Raw genomic sequence first — 26624 nt, forward strand, 5'->3', positions numbered from 1 at the left:
CACAACACCATAGTCCAATACTGAGAGGAAACAACTTTGGATAATTCTCTCTCTCTCTCTCTCTCTCTTTTTTGCTTCAAAAGAAAAACATTTCTTTATATGAAAGAGAAAACCCAATTTAGGTCTGAGCTTTTAAAAAAGATTTTAAATATGTATATTAAAACCCAGCCTTTCATCAAGCCATATGCCCAAGTATTTATAGCAATTTACCCTTTCTATAATACAGCCCCATTTCAATGTTAAAATAGGTGGAACAGTTATGTTAGTGCGACAGTGGTTAAAGACCATATATTTTGTTTTTTAGTATTTAAAACCAATTTCAAATTTAACAGTGAAAATTGTAATGACCGAAAACTGTCTTGTAACAGCTCCATGGCTTGATTCATGGACTACGCAACTCTGTAGATAATTGTGTCATCAGCATACAAATGTATTTTAGCTGGGGTTATCTCTTTATCTAGGTCATTTATATGAACTGAAAATAAAACTGGTGCTAAAATAGATCCCTGTGGATCTATATATATTTTTTATTCTGTATAAGTGACATTTTCAACTGAGACACTGTATTCTTTCTGTCAGATAATTATTGAACCAATTTAAACTAATTTTTACTAAAACTTAAGCAACTGTGTCTCTGCAATAAAATTTTGTGATCTACAGAATTAATGCTTTAGAAAGATCAACATATCAAGTTGCACAGTGCTATTTTTTTATATAAACACATAATATCATTTGTGATCGGCATAGCTGCTTTTACAGTACTGACCTGACTGGAAACCTGATTGAAATTCATTTAAAATAGTATTTTCTGTTAAAAACCATTTTACTTGGTCATTTACAAAAGATTCAAAAACTTTTGCCATCACTGATAGCCTTGAGATAGGTCTGTAATTATCTAATTCAGAGGGGTCACCCCTATTTAACAAAGGGAGAACTTTGCATGATCTCCATGCATGTGGGATTACATTTGAAATTAAACTTAAATTAAAAATAGCAGTGATAGGTTATGCTATATAATCTGATGCCATTTAAAAAAAAGTTTTATATTATAAGGCCCCATTGATTTTTTACAATCTAAATTTGATAGAGCTTTGTGAACTTGTGCAACTAGAATAGGAGTAAAAGTAAAAAGCTGGGTAGGATGACGTGTCAGCTTCAAAACTCTCTTTTATTTAATGTTCTCTTAAATATCATTTTTTCACTACATCTATTGAGTGTATTCAGCATGCACATTCCATATGCATTGCGTGAAAAATAGAAATAGTGTTGTGGACCAAATTTTGTGTGTGTGTTTGTGTTTGTCAGAAATTACTGCCACAGCTCAACGAACAGATAAAAAAGAAGTTGTGGGATCTGAGGAATGAGCTAAAGGAGTGTGAGGCTGGACCACCACAAGACCCTAAGGGAGTCAAACAATTCCTCATTAAAGTAAGAACTTAATCATCTGAAGCCATCACATCTTCCTGCTTTCTGATAGTTTGATGCTGAGTTTATGGAGTGCGTACACATGAAATTGTGCCATGAGTAGAAAAGAGATCTCATTCCTTGAAACACTGATAAACTGTGATTCAGTTCTTGCAGGTCAGCGCAATTTATTCTCTTCTGCTGAATATTAACAGATTGAAAATATGAAGAATTTAATTGAGTTTACACAGCAAGAAGAAAACTGCAAATGAAAATTTTGACATTAGTCAATAATATATACAGGTCCTTCTCAAAAAATTAGCATATTGTGAAAAAGTTCATTATTTTTCATAATTTAATGATAAAAATTAAACTTTCATATATTTTAGATTCATTGCACACCAACTGAAATATTTCAGGTCTTTTATTGTTTTAATATACTGATGAATTTGGCATACAGCTCATGTGAAAACCCAAAATTCCTATCTCAAAAATTAGCATATTTTTCATCCGACCAATAAAAGAAAAAGTGTTTTTTAATACAAAAAAAGTCAACCTTCAAATAATTATGTTCAGTATGCACCTCAATACTTGGTCGGGAATCCCTTTTGCAGAAATGACTGCTTCAATGCGGCGTTGGCATGGAGCAATCAGCCTGTGGGCACTGCTGAGGTGTTATGGAGTGCCCCAGGATGCTTCGATAGCGGCCTTAAGCTCTCATCAGATTGTTGGGGTCTTGCGTCTCTCAACTTTCTCTTCACAATATCCCACAGATTCTCTATGGGGTTCAGGTCAGGAGAGTTGGCAGGCCAATTGAGCACAGTACTACCATGGTCAGTCAACCATTTACCCATGTGGTTTTGGCACTGTGAGCAGGTGCCAGGTCGTGCTGAAAAACTAATCTTTATCTCCATAAAGCTTTTCAGCAGATCATACGAAAGCATGAAGTGCTCCAAAATCTCCTGATAGCTGGATAGCTGCATTGACCCATGCCCTTGATAAAACACAGTGGACCAACACCAGCAGCTGACATGGCCACCCCAGACCATCAACTGACTGTGGGTATTTGACACTGGACTTCAGGCATTTTGGCATTTTCTTCTCCCCAGACTTCCTCCAGACTCTGGCACCTTGATTTCCGAATGACATGCAAAATTTGCTTTCATCCGAAAAAAGTACTTTTGGACCACTGAGCAACAGTCCAGTGCTGCTTCTCTGTAGCCCAGGTCAGGCGCTTCTGCAGCTGTTTCGGGTTCAAAAGCACACGCCTGTGCACGGTAGCTCTGGATGTTTCTACTCCAGACTCAGTCCACTGCTTCCGCAGGTCCTCCAAGATCTGGAATCGGTCCTTCTCCACAATCTTCCTCAGGGTCCGGTCACCTCTTCCCACTGAGGTGCCTTGATACAGCACTCTGGGAACAGCCTATTCATTCAAAAATTTCTTTCTGTGTCTTACCCTCTCGCTTGACGGGTGTCAATGATGGCCTTCTGGACAGCATTGTCTTCAGTCGCATTGTCTTACCCATGATTGCGGGTTTTGAGTAATGAACCAGGCTGGGAGTTTTTTTAAAAGCCTCAGGAATCTTTTGCAGGTGTTTAGAGTTAATTAGTTGATTCAGATGATTAGATTAATAGCTCGTTTAGAGAACCTTTTCATGATATGCTAATTTTTTTGAGATAGGAATTTTGGGTTTTCATGAGCTGTATGCCAAAATCATCAGTATTAAAAACAATAAAAGACCTGAAATATTTCAGTTGGTGTGCAATGAATCTAAAATATATGAAAGTTTAATTTTTATCATTACATTATGGAAAATAATGAACTTTTTCACAATATGCTAATTGTTTTAGAAAGACCTGTATTTATACAGTAGGTATACAGAGACTTGACCATGTAAAAGTCACATGTAGTCACTTTTAAAGCTTTATTAGCGGTTCAAGCACGCAGTGCTGAAACCCTATTGAAATTGCTAAGATTTATTATTATTATTATTATTATTCCACCCTAAAACTGATCGTGCAGACCAAACCATAAGGCCTAGAGACTTGAAACTTGGCCAGATCGTAGAGCTCAATTTGTGGAGAGGTTGACAAAGTCTCAATCGGCCAAAAGGGGGCAATACAGCACAAAAAAAAAAAAAAAATTATACATTTTTGTCCAAAGCTCATAAACCGTTTGATGTAGATGTAGATTCTAAAACTTTACATCGTTGTGATCCTTGGGTCAACACAAACAAAAATGGAGATGTGTATGAAATGTTTGCTCTACGATGCATGATTTTTCTGCAAAATTGAGTTATATCCGAAACCTACTTTTGCGAACTAGTCCTAGGATTTTCACCTGATCGGAACCAAACCACTGCAGAAATATTCTCTGGACACTGATTATCAATAATTATAAAAAAAAAGTTAGAATTTGTCCTTTGGTTAGCTATAACGAGGTCATTTCACAAAGGGGTGTGGCCAAATATACTCAACAGCCAATAAAACCTAAATGAAAACTCAACACTTTATGAAACTTGTTGAAAACATGTGTCAGATTTAGATGGGTAGATTTGATTTTAACTAGCTTGGAACTATGACTCTTAACAACCATGCGTTAACAGAGGTCGATCTGAATGAAACTCTTCTATTTAAATAATAATGACCTGAAATTGTAAAACATGTTCATATACTCAAACAAACACTATATATTCATATCATATGACAGATGTCCTCATTCTGAACAACTTTGCCTCTGGGACTAATGTTGTCAATCAAATCGTTCATTAAATATTCACAAATATGTTAAAAAAACTACTTTTGCAAACTAGTCCTTGGTTTTTTGCTCAATCTCAATCAAACCACTACAGAACAATTCTCTGGACTCTCTAGATTAATAATTATCAAAAAAAAATAATAATAATTTTGTCCTTTGGTTAATTATAACAGGTTCATTTATAAAAGGGCTGTGGCCAAAATACCCAAAGGCTTGTAAAACCTAAACGTAAACTCAAAACTTTATGAAACTTGGTGAAAACATGTGACAGATGACTCTTAACAAACATGCAAAGATTCATGGAAATCGGACCATAGGTGGCACTATGGTGGCACAACAGATAAAAAGGCCTCAAAAACACAAGATTTCTATAGAAAATTACCTCAAATTATAGAACATGTCCATATATTCACACGAACACTAAATCTTCATATCATATGACAGATCTCCTCATTCTGAAAAACTTTGCCTCTAGGACTAATGCTGTCAGTCAAATCATTCATTAAATATTCTCAATTATGTTAAAAACCTACTTTTGTGAACTAGTCCTATGTTTTTGGATTAATGTCAATCAAACCACTGCAGTAATATTCTCTGGACTCCCTAGATCAATAATTATCAAAAAATATTGAATTTTGTCCTTTGGTTAGCTATAACAGGGTCATTTAAAAAAAGGGGTGTGGCCAAATATACCCAAAAGCCTATAAAACGTAAACTAAATCTCAAAACTTTACGAAACTTGGTGAAAATGTGCTGTAAGACTCTTAACAAGCATGCAAAGTTTCATGGAGATCGGACCATAGGTGGCGCTATAACCATTAAAAAGGCTTCAAAAACACAATATTTCTATAGTAAACTGCCACAAATTGCTAAAAAAATATGCTCACACAAACACTAGATCTCCATATCTTATAATATATCTCCTCATTCTGACCAACTTTGCCTCTGGGACCAATGTGGTCAATCAAACTGTTAATTAAATATATGAGATTATTTAAAAAAAAAAAAAAACTTTTGTGAACTTGTGATAGGCTTTAAACTCAAAATCAATAAAATCAGTGCAGTACTATTCTCTAGACTCTATAGGTCAATAATTCTATAAAAAAATGATATCCAAAAGCCTTTAAATCCTAAAAGAAAGCCTACAACTTCTCAAAATTGTGTAAAATTATGCATAATTTCCTTCTAAACAAGCATGCAAAATTTAAGAGACATTGGGCAAAAAGGTAAAATTATTATAATTTTGAATGTTTAAATAAATGTCTTTTTTGAGAAATTGTAATTATAACCATGATGGGATGGCAGCGGAAGACCACTAATGGACTCATTAAATGCACTGAAACAGTACTGTTCATAGGTTTGATGGATTCATGCTTACATGTTATAAAATCACTGTTCTGACATTTAAAATCACATTTAGTCATAGCTTACCATTTTGTTCATACAGACATTAGTTTGTATGAACACACAAAGCTATCACTTGTCTGCGATCTTCCCGCCAAACACTAGTGGATCATACCAACTGTAGGGGTAAATTAACACTCAATACAAAGAATACACATTTAGTTCTACATCAGTGCCAATCACATACACATTTAAACACACAATCATAATCATGAATATTATTATTGATTAAATGCAAACAATACACATTCCAAATAATACAATTACCATATTAAAGCATCTATATCCATCTCTGTCCTAGTAAATGAACTAACCACTAATTAACAGTAAATTGGGATATTCATGTCATCAGAACACTCCCCTCCCAAACTCAGGACCAGATAGGTAAGTTATACTATGAAACATATTTAAACATATGCACAATAAAATAAATATGAAAACTTTGAAGTCCCTGTTCGATTCTTGTACTCAACTACAAAATACAATTTGAACACTAGACATGACATTGTCTCCATACACAAATCATAATCATAATAAACAGTGAATCAATATACACAATAACACTGTGAACTGATGTTCACATGATGATAACCTACGTGTTCATCATCACACACCCCCCTCCCTCTAAACAGTCACGACCTCAGGAGTGACGTGACAAGAAGTCAGCCATAACATTAAACACTCCTGCTCTGTACTGGATCTCAAATTTAAAAGGATGAAGGGATAAGTACCAATGTATTATTCTTGCATTTGTGTCTCTTATTCTCTTGAGCCATTGCAAAGCTCTATGATCTGTCTCAAGCTCAAAGTCTTTACCAATCAAATAATACTTTAAAGTGTCCAAGACCCTTTGAACTTCCTCCTTCAAGGCTGGAATCAGGCGCACTGGCACTCTGCAGTGAGTTTGCCTGATCGGCTCGGTTACAAGAAGATGAATATTAGGATGCAAAAGTTTAGCTTTTCCTGGTTTGTCAGAAAAGAGACCCTCTGGAACTAGTTTCTGGAACTAATTTTGCTGTTTGATGAAAACAATAAATGAAAACAATAGAAGCAATCAGACCAATGAGAGAACAACAACAGTATACAAGTGCCATGACAAGTCTTAGTTAGTCTAGCGCAGTACACATAGCTAGGTTTTTTATTTTTTATTTTATTTTTTTTATTAAGAATAGAATAGAAAAGAAAAGGAAGAGGTAAGTGCTAGTATTAGTTGGTCAAGTGCTGGCAAAAAAGATGTGTCTTTAGATGTTTTTTAAAAATGAGTAAAGACTCAGCTGCTCGAATTGAGATTGGGAGGTCATTCCACCAGCTGGGCATAGTCCAGGAAAAGGTCAGTGAGAGTGATTTTGAACCTCTTTGGGATGGCATCACAAGGCTCCGTTCACTTGCAGAATGCAAGCTTCTGGTGGGTGCATAAGTTTGAACTAGTGAGTTTAGGTATATGGGTCCCGCGCCAGTGGTCATCTTGTAGGCAAGCATCAGTACCTTGAATTTAATGCAAGCGGCTACTGGTAGCCAGTGTAACCTGATGAGGAGAGGAGTAATGTGAGCTTTTTTTAGGCTCATTGAAGACAACTCTCGCTGCTGGATTCTGGATCAGTTGCAGAGGCTTGATAGAACATGCATGAAGGCCCGCCAAGAGAGCATTACAATAGTCCAGTCTGGAGAGCTCTTGTTCTCTCCAGACTGGACTATTTTAAGTTGTGTGGCTTGCTCTGACAGGAAGGGTCTAATCTTCCTAATGTTATATAAGGCAAATCTGCAGAACCGGGTTGTTGTAGCAATATGGTATGTGAAGCTTATCTGATGATTGATCACAACTCGACCACAACCACAAGCAGTTCTGTCTTAGTAAGGTTGAGCTGAAGGTGATGGTCCTTCATCCAGTTAAGAAAAGATAAGAAAAAGCCATGCTTCTGAATGACAGATCCTAATGACGTTATGTAAATGGAGAAGAGAAGTGGTCCAAGCACTGAGCCTTGAGGAACCCCAGTATCAAGAAGTTGTAACTTAGAAACCTCACCCCTCCAAGACACGCTGAAGGACCTACCTGAGAGGTAGGACTTAAACCACAAGAGTGCGGTTCCAGAGATGCCCATCTTTCTGAGGGTGGACAGGAGAATTTGGTGGTTAACTGTGTCAAAAGCAGCAGACAGATCCAGCAAGATGAGTACTGAGGATTTGAAAGCTGCTCTTGCAAGTCGCAGGGCTTCAGTAACCGAGAGCAGGGCAGTCTCAGTTGAGTGGCCGCTTTTGAAGCCAGATTAGTTGCTGTCCAGGAGATTGTTCTGTATAAGAAATATAGAGAGTTGGTTGAACAAAACATTCTGATCTTAACTTGTAACACAGGCGAGTATTAGCCACATTTTGCACAGGACAATCAGCTTTTTTATGCCCAGAGTGGCCGCAAGAATGACATATAATTACAGACCTTCTGTTGTACTGACTAACTCCTCCTGCCTGTATACAGGTGCATCTTAATAAATTAGAATGTCATGGAAAAGTTCATTTATTTCAGTAACTTAACTCAAATTGTGAAACTTTAATAAATTTATTAAATAAATTCATTGCACACAGACTGAAGTAGTTTAAGTCTTTGGTTCTTTTAATTGCGATGATTTTGGCTCACATTTAACAAGAACCCACCAATTCACTATCTCAAGAAATTAGAATATGGTGACATGCCATTCAGCTTATCAACTCAAAACACCTGCAAAAGTTTCCTGAGCCTTCAAAATGGTCTCTCAGTTTGGTTCACTAGGCTACACAATCATGGGGGAGACTGCTGATCTGACAGTTGTCCAGAAGACAATCATTGACACACTTCACAAGGAGGGTAAGCCACAAACATTCATTGCCAAAGAAGCTGGCTGTTCACAGAGTACTGTATCCAAGCATGTTACAGAAAGTTGAGTGGAAGGAAAAAGTGTGGAAGAAAAAGATGCACAACCAACCGAGAGAACCACAGCCTTGTGAGGATTGTCAAGCAGAATCGATTCAAGAATTTGAGTGAACTTCACAAGGAATGGACTGAGGCTGGGGTCAAGGCATCAGGAACCACCACACACAGACGTGGACTGGGAATTTGCTGAACCACAGACAACGTCAGAGGCGTCTTACCTGGGCTAAGGAGAAGAAGAACTGGACTATTGCCCAGTGGTCCAAAGTCCTCTTCTCAGACGAGAACAAATTTTGTATTTCATTTGGAAACCAAGGTCCTAGAGTCTGGAGGAAGGGTGGAGAAGCTCATAGCCCAAGTTGCTTGAAGTCCAGTGTTAAGTTTTCACAGTCTGTGATGATTTGGGGTGCAATGTCATCTGCTGGTGTTGGTCCATTGTGTTTTTTGAAAACCAAAGTCACTGCACGCGTTTACCAAACATTTTTGGAGCACTTCATGCTTCACCTGCCCACACTGCCAAAAGCACCAAAAGTTGGTTAAATGACCATGGTGTTGGTGTGCTTGACTGGCCAGCAAACTCACCAGACCTGAACCCCATAGAGAATCTCTCCTCTTGTCAAGAGGAAAATGAGAAACAAGAGACCAAAAAATGCAGATGAGCTGAAGGCCACTGTTAAAGAAACCTTGTCTTCCATACCACCTCAGCAGTGCCACAAACTGACACCTCCATGCCACGCCGAATTGAGGCAGTAATTAAAGCAAAATGAGCCCTTACCAAGTGTTGAGTACATGTACAGTAAATGAACATATTTTCCAGAAGGCCAACACTTCACTAAAATTTTTTTTTTTATTTCTCTTAAGAAGTATTCTAATTTATGGTTCTTGAAATTGGTGGGTTTTTTGTTAAATGTGAGACAAAATCATCACAATTAAAAGAACCAAAGACTTAAACTACTTCAGTCTGTGTGCACTGAATTTATTTAATACATGAGTTTCACAATTTGAGTTGAATTAGTGAAATAAATTAACTTTTCCATGACATTCCAGTTTATTGAGATGCACCTGTACTGTTACTGTAGTAGAAGTAGTTTGTAACATTTGATTAACCGCATCAAAAGCCTTCAGACCACTGCCCTTAGCATCCCCCGACTTACCGGTTGAACTGTGGTTGAAGCCTCGCCTCGCAGCCATGAATGTATCTGCCATTTCCACCGCTTGCATACTTGAAGAAGGGCCATTCTGCTTCACCCACGTTCTTACTTCTGGATTCAGCTCTTTGAAAAATTATTCCAGGACTATCTGATCGCCGATCTCTTGCTTGGTTCACCGCGAAGGGACCATCCACTTTTCATACAGGTTTTTCAATCTTACATACAATTCTCGTAGAGTTTCATCATCTCGTAGACTGCATGCTCTGAAACGTCGGAAGGTGTCTGGGTCTTTACTCATTTCAAACTTGTCAAGTATCACTTGTTTAACACAGTCATAGTTCAGTGAAACATCAGGCACCATGGCCACATAAGCTGCTCTTGCCTTGCCAGTTAGCAATGGCAAGAGATGTAACACCCAAGCTTGTCTTGGCCATTTACATGCTTGAACAATACGTTCGAAAGTTGTTAAATAATGCTCAGTGTCCTCATCACTTGACCACGGCAGCATTCTCTGGCTGTTAAAGGTTGTCAATGCATCATGTTTTCTTTCGAATGCTGCCTCTTCTGATGTAGTAAATTCATTTTGTGCCTGTTGTCGCCTAGGACGAACAGTTGATGCATAGCTGTAATTTAACCATAGCTGTAAACGTATATTTCTGCCATAGGGCCAGGGAAGAGATCGAATGAGTTGAGTACAACGTAGGCAATCAATAAAGTCCAAGTGATTTTATTGCTTACAGCTGTCCCGTCACACGTGCTCTCACCAAATATAAACAAAAATAATCAAAAAATAAATACAAAATACTCAAATTAACTATAAATAACATGGGAATAAAACATGCTGAGAGCAGCAAAACAAGGCTTCAGACCTGGGCACGACAATTAAGTCTCACTTCAGAGACATTGGCATTGGGCTTCACATGCTAACCCCTCCCCCCTTGTTGATTCTTGTACTCCACTACAAAATACAATTTGTACACTAGACATGACATTGTCTCCATACACAAATCATAATCACAACAAACAGTGAATCAATATACACAATAACACTGTGAACTGATGTTCACGTGATGATAACCTACGTGTTCAACATCACAAGTTTTACAAAACACAACTCAAACCTTCAAAACCTTCTCCAGGCAGGATAAAAAAAAAAAAAACTTTATCTCAACCAGTCCTCATAAACATTCTTACATTCCAGATCTAGAGCTTCTTCAATATCCCAATTTTTAACAAAGTCCAAAAACAACTCACAGATATAAAACAATTATGAGGGTTACTTCTTTATTACATACATAAGCTTTTCAAGAGACAAACAAGATATTACGTTTTTCAGCCATAGTCCAAGGTAATGGCAATTAGTGTTTTTTCCAACAAAGGGCAATAAAATGTCTTGTTTGTATTATACACAAGTCTACAAGCTTTATTTCTTTAGTAGACAAAGAGCAATTGACTGCACACAGTAAGTACTTAGTACACACAATACAGGACATAAAGGAATTGGAGACAAAGTAAATTGAGAAACTTACTGAAACATACTGAATTACCCCACCCCAAAACTTCTGCACCTCCTAACATTCCCACACACAATGAAAAAATTTACGTTGAAGCTTGTTGCATCTAAAACATAGATTTCAATTTTATGTAATCTTACAGGAGTTATATAAATTCTCATTACCCAGTTATATTTTAAGAGTCTCAACTGAGTTTGTGTTTGTTCATTTAAACAAATTGCTTTCCAGTCATCCAATAAAATATCCATATTTATATCTCGTATCCATGCTTGTCTTTTATTTTCAGAACTTTCTTTATGATTTTCTCTTAGTATGTTATATAACTGGGTAATCGGTCCTTTGCTGTAACATTCTTGCGATGTGAGCATTTCCAATATTGACAGTGGGGGGAGTTACACAGAATTCTTTAAAGGGGTACTATTATGCTCAACCAGGTCTCGTCCCATTCGTCAGTATTTGTGATATCACAAATCCCCGAAAATATGTGTTGTAGTGCAAACGATTCATTCGTTGTAGTTTTTGAAAAGTGATTTCTGTTAAATAAAATATCTCCTTTTGAAGTGGACTTTGAGCTTTGTGACTTTGCAGATCTTTTTTATGTTCAAACAGTAACACTACAGACTAACTAAAGTTGAAAAAGCATAAAAGGACCCCTTTAAACGTGATGATACTTAAAGTGTTTCTGGGGTATGTTTAACTTTGTTACAAGATTTTCAAATTACATTAACATATTATCTTCATATAAATCCATCACTCTAACCATGCCCTTATTCATCCAAACTTTAAACCCCACATCATTTTTGGCTGGGCTGAAATGATGATTACCCCAAATAGGAGAAATTCAGGAAAGCAGTGGGAGGTCTCCAAGATATTTATGGGTTTCATGCCAGATTACAATAGTGTTTTTAACAAATGGATTATCTGTCCTTTTTTTATAGATCTTTAAGGGGTGCTGAATATAAAACGCTGTCAAGCGACAAGCCTTTTGCAGCTAACTTTTCAATCTGTAACCATGGCAAATCAGCTTCACTAGAGAACCAGAACATTGCAGCCCTCAATTGAGCAGCAATAGTAAATTTGGTAGTTGTAAAGAGTAAAGAGAGCCTCTCTCTCAGGCTTCCTGTTACTCCAAATAAAATGACAGACAAGCTTTCTTATTCTTGGAAAACATGTAGGAGGAGGGGAAAGCAGTATTGACTGAAAAATATATAGAAATTTTGGTAATATGTTAACCATGTTTATTCTTCACCTTAAAGAAAGAGGCAGTGTCATCCATCTGGTCATCTCTTCGGATACTTTAGCTAACACAGGTTCATAATTAGCTGAACTAAGGAATCTTATTTTAGGGGTTATCTTAATTCCTAAATAGATAATACCATTTTGAGCATTTACAAATGGGTGAATCACATTTGGATTGAATCTCTCTTGTTAATTAAGAAACATAATTGATGACTTATCTTTATTTACTTTATATCCAGAAAAAAATGGCAAACATGCCAATAAGCTTTAAGAGGGATGGGATAGATTTTTCAAGCTCTGATAGAAATATGATGGTATCATCATCATAGAGCAATACGATGTTCTAGAGCTTCTGTATAAACACCACGAATGGTAGGGTGAGATCTTATTGCTATATCCAGTGGCTCCAAGAGTAAGGGCGAAAGATGTGAACTTTGCCTAGAACCACGGCTTAGTTTAAATGGTGGTGAGATTAGATTGTTAGTGAGTACTTCCACAGAAGAATCAATTAAAATAATTTCCAGCCATCTATGGAAATAGTCACTAAATCCAAATCATGCAAGCACCTCCATTAAGTACAGCCACTTAAGTCTGTCGAATGCCTTTTCGGCATCGAGTGACAGAATGGCCGAATCAGGGGCTCCAGCTTCTGCATGCAGTATGTTAAGTATCCTCCTAACATTATAGAACACCTGGCGATTTTTAACAAAGCCATTTTGGTCTATATGTATCAGTTGACTACCTCAAGGCGTATTGCTAATACTTTAGCAATAATCTTGGCTTCTGCATTCAAAAGCGAAATTGGCCTATATGAACCACACTCCACAAGTGACTTTCCTGACTTTGGGATGAGTGTAATCAGACCACTTTTCAATGATGTAGGGAGATAACCCTGTTGAAAAGCTTTTACATACATATCTAGTAACGGAGCTATTAATTTCTCTTTAAATTCCTTATAAATGTCAATTGGAAACCCATCTGGACCCGCTGCTTTACCACCCCTCATATTGCGAATAGCATTGGAAACCTCTTCTAGTAACCTATCTAGTTCAGATCAGAAATAGAGGGAATATCCAATCTATCTAAAAAATTATTTTGAAAAGAGGGCCTAGTAGGAAATTCGGAATGATACAGAGATTTATAAACAAAAGTGTTGATAATCTCAACTGGATCTGTCGTGATTTCCCCTTTTTCAATCCTGATTTAATCAATGGCTTTTACTGAAATTAATTTCTTAAGGTGCCAGGCTAGTAATTTGCTGGGTTTTTTACCCTGATCATATATCAATATACTATTTTCAGCTTTTAGTGTGGAAAGTTCCTCGTACTCGGCTTTAAGGGCTAATAATTTTTGTTTAATTCCTTTAGAATGATCTATGTTTACTATTTCCTCTAAATCTCTGATTTCAGCATCCAATTTAATTATTTTTTGTTTAAATTTATTACATTTAGAACTAGTATAACTAATCAAATGGCCTCTAATATATGACTTAGAGGCTTCCCATCTAGTAGCTGCTGAAGTCTGATCTGTATTTGTAGTAAAGTACAAATCTATTTGTTCACCAACAAATTTGATGAAGTCAGGGTTCTGCAGCCAATTAGGGTGTAGGCACCATCTAGGGGAACCTTTGGCTAATTTTGAATCTATATAAAATAATGAAGTGGGAGAGTGATCTGACAAAACATTGCTATCATATATATAGCTGTCTATATTCTAAAGTAATGAAATTGGGAATTATGAAATAATCTATTGGTGAAGAGGTTTTAGACAGTGAAGAAAAACATGAGTATTCCTTTTTTGATGGGTTTAGTGTTCTCCAGGAGTCACATAGGTTTAAATCTTTAATAAACTGTTTAATTTTTTTCCTGCTTTGAGAATGAGAGCTATCCAGTCCTGAAGAGCGGTCGAGCAGAGGGTTAAAGTTTTTCACAAAGTCCAATAAAAACTTCCCTGTTTCTGGGGAAAGGCTGCAGATCCTGTCAGAATACAAATATCTGGGGTTTTTGATTGATTCAAAGTTGTCATTTACATCACATGTAAAAAGGGTCTATAATCGCATCAAATTTAACCTCATGAATTTTAGACACATTCGCCATCAAATGTCCACACAGGCAGCAAAAATGTACATGAACTCTATGATCTTATCACATATCATGTACTGTCTACCCATCTGGTCACAAGCTGGTGTTACATCTCTGAATCCTCTGCAGTTACTTTACAAACAAACTGTTAAAATTCTGGATAAGAAACCAATTATTTCTCATCATTGTCCAATATTACAAAAACACAGATTACTCAGTTGGGAAAACATGGTCAAATACTCAAATCTATGTCTTCTAGACAAAATTATTAATGGTTTATCATCCCCTCCACTCCACCAGTTTGTTAACATCCGTACAGCTGATCACAGCAGAACCAGAGGTGCAGCGCGGGGAGATTGTGTGTGTATATGTCATGTTTTGTCAGATGTTTGTTGATTGTTGGTTTGCTGTATTTCGATTGTACTTTTTAACATACTAGGATTTATTAAATGTATTGTAATTTTTTTATTGTTATATGTATTCTTACTGTCTTTTAGGGTGACTTTTAACATCTGTCCTGGGACTGCAGATGAAAAATAGCCTTCTGGCTAACTCTGGCATATTGGCAGAAAGGTTTATTAATATGCACTGTCCCTGTAATAAAAAAATAAGAAATAAATAAAGTCTAGTATTAAAGCTATACCTGGAAGAGAGGCTATCAGTATAAAAAGATTTTCAAAAATGCTGGGTTATCATCATTTGGGCCATAAATATTAATTAGATTAATAACTTGATATATAAGTTCCCTGTACTATCAAATATCTACCGGTCTTGTCTGTAATATTCTTATTTACTACAAAGGGTATGGACTTATGGATCAACAATATAACCCCTCTGTAATGGGAGGAAAAACATGAAGCCAAGACTTGACCTGGCCATCTTCATTGTACCTTCAGTATCTCATCTTTCAGTAGATCAGTCTCCTGTAAAAATACTATAGAAGATTTCAGTTGTTTAATCCTTGTCATAACTTGTTTAATCTTAACCATTCTAATCATCCCCCTTACATTTCAAGAGGTGAATTTAAGTTTAACCTGTGACATTTTCCTTAAAATAAGATATATTGTACAACATTATAACCACACGTAATTAACGAATAATATTTTGATGTGGACGTTAACCAAAAGGACAGCTCTAAGGATTTATTATTTAAAAAACAAAACAAAAACAAAACCAAACTAATAACTCAAAAACCTGCCTTGAAAAAAAAAAACATTAGCTGTTAGCCTGAACAAGGCAGCATGCCCCACCCCCCTCCCCACTCTATCACCATGGGATACAGTTATGTCCCAACACTGATCCAATGTCAACAAGGGAGCAGTTAAACAAACTAAGCAATTAAATAAAAATATATTACATTTTAAATTAAATTAAATTTATGCATTTAGCAGACGCTTTTATCCAAAGCGACTTACAGTGCATTCAAGCTATCAATTTAATATATATATATATATATATATATATATATATATATATAAAAGAAACTATATATATACTGGATTTATGTGAAACTCCTGGCATCACTCTACGGTTATACGGACATTCACCACCAAAAAAACTCTTATAGCTACGGAAATCTGACAGACTTCCCTTCCCTGTACCTCTATGCTTCTTCTGACCTCTGTATTCCCTGTAGGAACTTGTCTGCATCAGCCGGGTCCTCGAACTCAGGGGTCTGTCCATCAACTGTCAGACGTAGTTTGGATGGGTAAACTAGTCCGTAATTAATGTTCAGAGATCTCAATCATTGTTTGACACCATTGAACTGTCTCCTCTGATGAAGCAACTCCGCAGATAAATCCAGGAAAAACTTGACCTCTTGTTTGCCATACATAATCCTGCCTTTAGCCCTGGCAGCGTGCATCACTTGGACTTTATTTCGAAAGTTCAGAAACTTCATGATCAGCACTCTTGGAAATGATCGATTGAATTGTGTTCTACCTGGGAGCCTGTGCACTCTCTCTATACTGGGTGGAATTGGGAAGGTTTCAGGACCCAGTGATTCGAACAGCCACTGTTCCAGGAAGGCAACTGCATCCAGATTTTTCCACCTTTCCGGGAAGATTAACCAGTCTGAGGTTTGATCTACGCGAACGGTTTTCAAGATCGTCAAGCTTACGTGTGAGAAAAGCTATGTGTTTAACTGTTTCTTGCTCTTTTCTGAATTAACCGCATCTTCTACATTGCTAATGTGCTCTTCGGCCATATCCAAGCACCCAGAGAAATATCTTACATCCTTTTTAAGATCTTGTATCGCCGTTAGAACACCATGAATCTTTGTGTCAAAATCACTTTTCATTAAGTCCAGTTTTTGAATCACGTCCATATTCAAGCAAGCGTTGGCATTTATTGTTTCAACTGTAATTGTCTCACCCTGAGAGCCGCTGCATACGGTATCTGATGAGCTAGCTACACTACTAGCATCCCACTCATCGTCATGTTCCACGACTGGAGAAGAGCTCGATTTAGGCTTAACTGTGCCTTTTTTTAACAGCATCCTAATCCTTACTTCACAAGGAAGAGTTAATGAAGCAAATTAATGTTGTGTCGGTGAATAAAGAGAATGATATTCAGGATTTTAAACGAATAATGCCAGGAGCTCACAGAAAAACATGCGCTTAGTTCAGAGTCATAACCACGCCCCAAAAATAGCACAGTTGAGTACACTTAGATGTTCTTAAGATTCTTAAGAAGTACTAAATAATAGTTTTTAGTATATTGAATACAAAATTAGTGCGCAAAAATAGAGCATATGTGTTTAGATGTGTACCAAAATTCATATGTGTTTAGATGTGTACCAAAATTCACACTTTAAGTACATTATGGAAGTGTACTAAGTGTACTTAAAGTATTTCATCAATTTCCAATGCTAGGGGGTGCTAATAACAAAAAAACTCTCTGAACTTTTGAACAGTGTTGATATTCTTCATCAATACAGCTGTATCCACAGAATCTGCTCTTCTATATTTGTTAATTTTCTCCACTTTTCCAAACTGCTTGGACCCTGATGATTGTTGCTTACTATATTTACAGTTCTGTCTTGTTTGTATATTAAACAAAATCCTTCACCATTTCACTAGCTTGGTTCAACAAATCAAGCGCAAAATATAAATAATTACATAAATATTAGTTTTCAAAAAGTTTGCTGCTAAACTGCTTTTAGATCTTTGTTTCAGTTGTTTCTGAGTTTCTATGTACTGAAATATAATTACAAGCACTTCATACGTTTCAAAGGCTTTTATCGACAATTACATGACATTTATGCAAAGAGTCAGTATTTGCAGTGTTGGCCCTTCTTTTTCAGGACCTCTGCAATTCGACTGGGCATGCTGTCAATCAACTTCTGGGCCAAATCCTGACTGATAGCAACCCATTCTTTCATAATAACTTCTTGGAGTCTTGTCAGAATTAGTGGGTTTTTGTTTGTCCACCCGCCCTCTTGAGGATTGACCACAAGTTCTCAATGGGATTAAGATCTGGGGAGTTTCCAGGCCATGGACCCAAAATTTCAACATTCTGGTCCCCGAGCCACTTAGTTATCCCTTTTGCCTTATGGCACGGTGCTCCATCGTGCTGGAAAATGCATTGTTCTTCACCAAACTGTTGTTGGGTTGTTGTTGGAAGAAGTTGCTGTTGGAGGGTGTTTTTGGTACCATTCTTTATTCATGGCTGTGTGTTTGGGCAGAATTGTGAGTGAGCCCACTCCCTTGGATGAGAAGCAACCCCACACATGAATGGTGTCAGGAAGCTTTACTGTTGGCATGACACAGGACTGATGGTAGCGCTCACCTTTTCTTCTCCGGACAAGCCTTTTTCCAGATGCCCCCCCAAACAATCGGAAAGGGGCTTCATCGGAGAATATGACTTTGCCCCAGTCCTCAGCAGTACATTCACTATACTTTCTGCAGAAGATCAATCTGTCCCTGATGTTTTTTTTTGGAGAGAAGTGGCTTTCTTTGCTGCCCTTCTTGACACCAGGCCATCTTCCAAAAGTCTTCACCGCACTGTGCGTGCAGATGCGCTCACACCTGCCTGCTGCCCCATTCCTGAGCAAGCTCTGCCCTGGTGGCACTCCGATCCCGCAAATGAATCCTCTTTAGGAGACGATCCTGGCGCTTGCTGGACTTTCTTGGACGCCCTGAAGCCTTCTTTACAAGAATTGAACCTCTTTCCTTGAAGTTCTTGATGAACCTATAAATTGTTGATTTAGGTGCAATCTTAGTAGCAACAATATCCTTGCCTGTGAAGCCATTTTTATGCAATGCAATGATGGCTGCACGCATTTCTTTGCAGGTCACCATGGTTAACAATGGAAGAACAATGATTTCAAGCATCACCCTCCTTTTAACATGTCAAGTCTGCCATTCTACCCCATTCAAAGCATCACCCTCCTTTTAAGATTTGTGCTCGTCAACATTCTCACCTGAGTTAACAAGATGATTACTGAAATGATCTCAGCATGTCCTTTAATGACAGCAATGAAATGCAGTGGAAAGGTTTTTTTTTGGGATTAAGTGAATTTTCATGGCAAAGAAGGACTATTAAATTCATCTGATCACTCTTCATAACATTCTGGAGTATATGCAAATTGCTATTATAAAAACTTAAGCAGCAACTTTTCCAATTTCCAATATTTATGTAATTCTCAAAGCTTTTGGCCACTACTGTATGCTAATTTTTAAAATTTTTGGTATTTATTTTATTCTATATATTTTTGGCCACGACTGTATGCTATATATGCAATATGTTGAGGAAAAATGAAAATTTGATGTTTATCTGCGTACCCCCAGGGCATCCAAGATGTAGGTGACTTTGTTTTCACACAGTAGAACACAAATGGAGATTTTTAAATGAAACCATTGCAGCTCAGCAGAACGTGCTCAAGAGAATTCTAACAGTTTGGACATTGCATGAATCAGAGATAAAAAAACAAAACAAAAAACAATATAAATACTGTTCAGTTTCTTGCACAGTCCAATCGTTTTGTGTCTTTACACATCAATTTATTGTTACGAGCTGCAGGGTTTAATTTGGTTTTGTTTATGTTTTTTTTTTTTTTTTTTTTTTAGTTTTATTGTATGTTTTAGTCATGATTCCCATACACTTACATTATAAAACTGATAGACTGCAACGGTTTCATTTAAAAATCTCCATTTGTGTTCTACTGAAGAAACAAAGTAACCTACATTTTGGATGCCATGAGGGGTAAGCAGATAAATATCAAATTTTCATTTCTGGGTGAACTATCCCCCCAGAAGCACAACCCAAATATTGGTCCTAACTATATTTTTTGGTTTGCATGAGAATGTGATCATTTCCATAATGTTTTTTCACAGTAGCCTATTAATTTTATTATATAATATAACTTTGAAATAAAAATACAATTTCTTTCTCCACAGACCTTAACAAGATTCAATGACCAAATCAAATACTTATCATTAGGGGAGGAGATTACTGAAGATAATTTGTTTGTCCAACTTCGGGAGGAATTCAGAAAGTGGAATGATCATCTTAACAGTACAAAGACATTCGGTCAGTATATTTTCAAATTTTGTAGAAAAATTGAATTCACTGTTTTGCTATTCTAAGAATTCTAAGTTTGAATCAAAAAGTCAATTAATTTCAATTTTTTTTTGTTCCCAAACAAGGTAATGATAACGTTGCAGAAATAAGTCAGTTAAGTCAAAAATTCAGAGGGAGGGAGCTGCTCGGCTTTAGCAACTACAGAATGTTTGAGAACGTACTGCAGGAGCATGTGGCCACACTTAAAGCACCTGCCATTAAATTACTCAAAGTAATCAAAGGTATCGTCACACATTTTCATGTTCATGTGAGAGTACTGAGTATAAAACCAAAGGATTAGAGCACAACCGAATGTTTTTGTAGTTTTAGCGCATCTGAATTGTTAAAAAGTTTGTTTTTCTTTTGATGTCTATATTTTGATTAGGTTAAAAAAAATAACACTCAAACTATACAGCCAACTAACAATAAAAACATAACATAAATTCAATTATGTGGTTAATCAGTGTTTCCAGAACTACCCTGTTCTTCAAAACATCACTTTGGTAATTATTCCTTTTAAAAAGTGGCTTAGAACTGTACAACCAACTCGCATTGTAAATCAAGTTTAATTAAGTTCTCTTTTCTCTGTACTTCTTCACTTGACTCTAAAAGAATAAAATTGATAACATACAGTCAAGCCAACAGACCAAGGCAGAGGAGAGGATCTCAGAGCAGTTTGAAATGGAAGGCATGATTTACACTCAAGATCCCATCTACTTGAAGTTCTTGAATGAGATTAGAAATGAGACATTTTCAGAAGATCAGTTACCTGTCCTTGACAATAAAAGAAAGTACAGTGAAATGCTTCAGGCATATTATGAGGTAGGTCTTTCTAGTTTTCAATCAAAATATAACGTTTTGTTTAGGAATAATTTGCAGTGCTTGTGCAGTGTGCAGGTAACTTTTTCAGGTATGTTTTCTTTCAGATTGTGGTGCAGCGGATGTCTGACCAACTCCCCATGATGATCTACTTTTTCATGCTGAAGGAAACTGCTCAGCTCCTGTCTATGGATATGTTAGGTTTACTGGACGGAGCAAATGTAAGCGAGCTCCTGTTTGAGAACTCTGATGTTGGTAGAAGACGCAGAGAACTACAGACTAGCCTGGACCGTTTGACTGCTGCTCAGGAAGCACTTAGTGAGTTTATTTGAGGGATCATCTGACTAGTAGTATTACCTAAAAATGCATGACATTAATCTATAAAACTATCTTCAGCATATGAATAGAAAGCATTATTTAAACGTCCATATTTCACTTTTTCATATTGTTACTACACACTAAAAAAATGCTTGGTTGTTTCAACCCAACTTTGGGTCAAATATTGACTAACCCAACTTTAGGGTTAAAAATGATAGGCTACTATCTGAAAATATTTGATGTATCTGATAATGATAATCTATAGAATGTAGTGTTGTCACAATACCAACATTTTGACTTCAATATGAAACATAACTAAAATATATTGATACTACTACTACTGAACCAATACCATGACAAAAATTAATAAAAAAAAAAAGAAAAGAACTAAACTGTCGATGACTTAAAGCAGTGCTGCGCGGATATGATATATATTTTGGTACAGCCAGCATGCAGGGAGCTGAAGCAGAGCGCTGAACAAACACTGTCCTGCTGTCGCATGTCGACGCAACGCAGGAAATTCAACTTTTATTAAAACGCTTACTCTTAAAGAGCAGGTCATATGGTAATTTAAAATTGTCCTTATATTGTGTTGGAGTCCCCTGCAACAGGTTTAATTGCATCTAAGGTCAGAAAACATTGCAATTTTCTCAGAATATACATTTAAAATTAGAATAATTTTTCAATGATTTTGAAATGATTTGTTTTAAGCAGTTCTGAGAACTGTAAACTTCTCCCTTCCATAAGCCTACTCTGCTCTGATTTGTCAGCTGACCAAGTCTGTTGTGATTGGTTTTTTGGTATATTGTACAATATGTGTTGGAAACGAAATGCTCATTATCATAATTTTTATTTAAATTTTTTTGCTCCGGGGGATTACTTGTAAACAAAGATGCTATAAGCTTACAAAAATTACATTGATATTACCTTAGCCCGAGTCTGAGGATGATACCGATGCAGTCGCTCAACCAGAAACTCCATCGCAAGCAGGACTTGATCATGATGTTTCTAAGTGGTAAGTTTAAACTTTGTATGTGGTACTTTACTTGATGTGACAGCAGTTTTATTGCATTCCTTATTATTATTAATTACTTATTCGAGGTGGGAACTGTATTATGGTGCTTTTCCACTGCATGGTATGGCTCGACTTAGTTTGCGTTTCCACTGCAGTATAGTACCGCTTTAGAGTGGGTGGGATTATAGACATCTCGTTATAGTTGCATCGCCTCTAATGCCGCGACCTCCTGAAAAACTTTTTCATTCCGCAGCATCCCATCAAGCTCTTGCTGGATCCGCTCCTCAGCTATCAATGAGAGGAACGTCCATACTTCCTCAACATACCATTAATTTGTTGTTTACGAGAAGGTGAGCTCATTCAAAATTGTTGTGTTTGTTCAAAAACAGTTGTTTTGAAAGGATGTGGCCAAGCGCATCAGGTTTACTGGCTAAACGTACCAAATATCTAATTTTGTCCTAGTCTTCAGTGATACAGGTAATGCTGTACTTTATTAGATTATCAGAGAGAATTGAGGGAATAGAAAATTGTTTAAAAATAACCCCTCCTGTTGTCACTTGAAAACCGACCAAGACGTGCCTTTTTCCAGGAACGCAGGAACAAAGTTAAAATATCGATTCTGCCCTGAGTGACCGATCCGTTTGACTTTGTTTTCAAGCCCTGTTATATATGCCATGGCAAGGGCTGCAAGATGGCGGGTTGAGTATGATAAAGTACTGTAGGAAGCTCCTGAGCAATTTCCCAATTTTGCTTAGCTTGATAAGTTTTTTTCCACCTAGATAAGCTAATACACTAACCCGAAGTTGTGGTGCCGAATGGAAAGATCATGACATGGAATAGCAATAGGTTCGAGCAAAAGGGAGAGAGGAACTGAATTCTGATCCACCCATGACCGTGTAAACCCCAAAAAGGAAAAAAAGGCTAAAAACCAACAGAGTGTGAGGAAAACGACTTCAGTCCAATCGGCTATTTTGGATGCAATTAAGCCCTTGGACTATGTAATACAGCACGAAGAATTAAGCACGCAGATTTGGCCGTTCTCTGCGATGATTGGCAAGCGTTGCTCATCCGACCACGATTGGTGGGCAGCATTACAATGTCTGCAAAGGACATGGTCCAAGCGAATGGGAAACAATTGAAAATCTATCCGAAGTTACATATGATCTGAAAATCGGTGTGCTGGAAACTGAAAGATACAAAGGAATGTATCTTCGCAAAAATGTCTCCTGGAGAACCAAACGAGCTCTAAAGCGGATGTGATTCACTTCTGGCAGATAACGCCTGAGTTTGCTTTCTAATCCTGCTTCAGTGACATTTCGTGCTCGTGTATGAAGAAAGGAGACCGGCCGTTCGAGAGAGGTGATCATCCCCCTTACCCGCTGATTGGTCCAGGACGAAGTATGGAAGTAGAACCAAGTTGTTGCCGCAGGGTGGTCAAAAAGCTGGGCTCAGTTTTGCCGACAGCCCTGACGAAAGAAGATAGACTGTTGGAATGGAATTATGGCTCAAGAATCGCACTATCCAAAAGGAAGGCAAGGCGGCTAGAGTATGCTATTAAACGCATCACTTAAAAGGGTATTGACGCTTCTCTCTGATATGATGAGGTAGTAAAGAAATGGGTTCAGTTTTTTCTATTCCAAAACGCATAAACGTCAACTCTTAAAATTTATAATTTTGTAGTCAATTTTTTGTGTTATCATTGTTCATGTGGTGGATTAATCTGATATCTCATTCCTTCTTTAAAATGAAGGGTTGTAAATGACTCAGTTTAAGAGAAAGGCAATTTTCTTATTTTGCAAAAGTCAAAAATCACATTGTTTTTTTTTTCTACAAGAAAACACATTCTAAGACCTTTTGGAAAAAGCATGGGGGGAATGTTATTGGTATTTAGTGTTCTGAACCGTCGAACATTATCAGGGCTGATGTTAGGCTATTCCTACAGACGAAATCTGGGAGCCAAATGCGGTTGGGAAAAAAGCTCTACAGTCCCTTTATAGTGGACATTCACCAGTGCAATATCCTAGGTACTATCAAAAGTCCAGCGTTTTTGTGACCTTAGGAGCGTCCAAGGATGGGTTGTAGCGGTGGGTAAAGATCATTGACACGTAGTTAGGTACCGCAGGAGCTAAGCCATTAAGGGCCTTATAAGTAAGTAATAATTAAAACATAATTATTCAGGTGTAACTGATACGTAAAAAAGAACCTTAATAGGTAGCCAGTGCACAGACTGTGTATTGGGGTAATATGATCATATTCCTATTTTTCTTGACCTGGTTAAGGACTCTAGCCGCTGCCATTTTGGACTACCTGTAGCTTGTTTATTGAGGATGCAGGACAAACACCTAGCAGTGCATGACAATAGTCCAGTCTAGAGGTCATGAAGTGCATGAACTAGCTTTTTGCATCAGGATTCTTAAAGGAACAATTCATAATAATATCAGGTACCAGTGTTTCGGATTTCTAGCTTGGCAATGTTTCTAAGATGGAAGAATGCTGTTTTGCTTACTCATGTAACATGGGAAATATGATGTTCAAAAGACAAGTTACTGTCTAATATAACACCCAGATTTTTGACAGTAGAGGAAGTAACAGCAAATACATCAGTTATCCGTCTAGGTTGCAAATTGTAAATGTATCTACGAGATTCTGTGTAATGTTTTCTGGTCCAAGAAGATAAGTAAAAATATCTCTGTCTTATCTGAATTAATAGGAGAAAATTATTGGTCATCCAATCTTTTTACATTTTTAACACACTCTGTTAGCTTAGGATAATTTTGAAGTTTAACCTTGGTCTTGTTGAAGATATATAGTTGAGTATCATCAGCATAACAGTGGAAACTAATCCTTTCCATCACAAGTGATTTCTAATGATATTACCAAGGGGCAACATGTATATTGAAAATAGCAGAGGACCTAGGACAGATCCTTGTGGCACTCCATATTTTACTGGTGATAAATGAGATGACTCCCCATTTTAGATAAACAAAGTGGTAGCGATCGGACAGGTAGGATCTAAACCATCCTTAAAGCCTGCCCTGGATACCTGTATAGTTTTGTAATCTATCTATGAGTATGTCGTGATCTATGGTGTCGAACGCAGCACTAAGATCAAGTAAAACTAGCAATGAGATGCAGCCTTGATCCTGAAGCAAGAAGAAACAAGTCATTTGTAATTTTAACAAGTGCAGTTTCTGTGCTATGATGGGGCCTGAAAACCTGACTGAAATTCTTCATAGAGATCATTTTTTTTTGCAGGTAGGAGCAGCACAATTGAGCAGACACAACTTTTTTTAAATTTAAGACATAAATGGAAGATTTGAAATGGGTCTGCAATTTGCCAGTTCACTAGGATCTAGTTGTTGTTTCTTAATAAGAGGCTTAATAAACGCCAGCTTGAATGGTTTTGGGAAGTGACCTAAAGATAACGATGAGTTAATAATATTGAGAAGTCAAAACACGGTTTTTTCTGCTACAGGTAACAACTCTTTCAGTAATTTAGTGGGTACAGGATCTAATAAACATGGTTGTTGGTTTAGATGCAGTGATAAGTTTATTTAGCTCTTCCTGGATCCTATAAGTTGTAAATAGCACTGCAGTTTTATCTTTGGGTGGATATCGATGCGATATAAAACTAAAGTATTAGACGCTGTAGAATCTACATTTGTTATGTATTTCTAGTATGTTATCTATTTATCAGTGAAGAATTCATTCATAAAAGTCATTACTATTTAACTGTGAGGGAATATTTAGATCTGGTGGCGTTGGGTTATTTGTTAATACTAGCCCCGCTGCGTAAATAATAAACATCTGGAGTTGTTTTGGTTGTTTTCTATGCGTTGTGTTGTGCCTGTCATTCATCTGTTCCTGCACCGTTTTTAGAGCGCCTGATCTAGCTAGCTTGGACCTTCCACTGTTTGTTTCACCCGCAAACCTTTCCAAAACTCTTATTCCAGAGTTCTACGCTTTTGCTCCATTTGCGCTCAAGACTACGAGTTGCTTTCTCTGAGAGCGTGGGTATTACTGTTGTACCTATGCAGCAACAGTAACGTTTTTCTGCTACCTTTTTTCAATTTTGCTGTGGGCAACCTTCTAATGTATTAAAGAAGATAGGGCCCATGTTTGCCAGTCCTTTTGTCTAGTTCATCCGTGTATTTATGGGTAACACAGAGCAGTTTAGATGAAATCAGGCATGTTTTTTGCGCATCTGTCTTTTGTTGCTGGAACAATAGTTTTTGCTGCCTCGACACTGACCCGATAACTACGTGCGTAAGCCATATTTTTATTATCATCATACGCAAGAATTGCATCGAATATACAAGGAAATGGGCAGTAACACAGCTATCATTTTGCAAGTACATACGATACTCTACTGTCACGTTAAGATCGATTCCATGCGATATAATTTAACATTCTTAGCGTACTGAGTAAAAACGATGCCAGTGGGCCCACGGTGACATTTT

At 37.1% G+C, this 26624-nt stretch overlaps 1 protein-coding gene across 1 annotated transcript in view; it reads left to right on the plus strand.

The window, feature by feature from the left end:
- The window catches only part of LOC109065592 (interferon-induced GTP-binding protein Mx2-like), a 38199-nt gene extending 15680 nt beyond the window's left edge, over positions 1 to 22519 (plus strand). Inside the window, exons 7-12 of the mRNA XM_042715407.1 lie at positions 1306 to 1428; positions 19850 to 19982; positions 20099 to 20266; positions 20451 to 20515; positions 20625 to 20834; positions 20939 to 22519. Of these exons, the coding sequence (XP_042571341.1) occupies positions 1306 to 1428; positions 19850 to 19982; positions 20099 to 20266; positions 20451 to 20515; positions 20625 to 20834; positions 20939 to 21163 (924 nt within the window). The 3' untranslated portion in view covers positions 21164 to 22519. The remainder of the gene's footprint in view (positions 1 to 1305; positions 1429 to 19849; positions 19983 to 20098; positions 20267 to 20450; positions 20516 to 20624; positions 20835 to 20938) is intronic.
- Positions 22520 to 26624: the final 4105 nt, after the last annotated feature.

This window comes from Cyprinus carpio, chromosome A25 (assembly GCF_018340385.1).
Source record: "Cyprinus carpio isolate SPL01 chromosome A25, ASM1834038v1, whole genome shotgun sequence".
In the NCBI taxonomy this organism is placed as follows: Eukaryota; Metazoa; Chordata; class Actinopteri; order Cypriniformes; family Cyprinidae; genus Cyprinus; species Cyprinus carpio.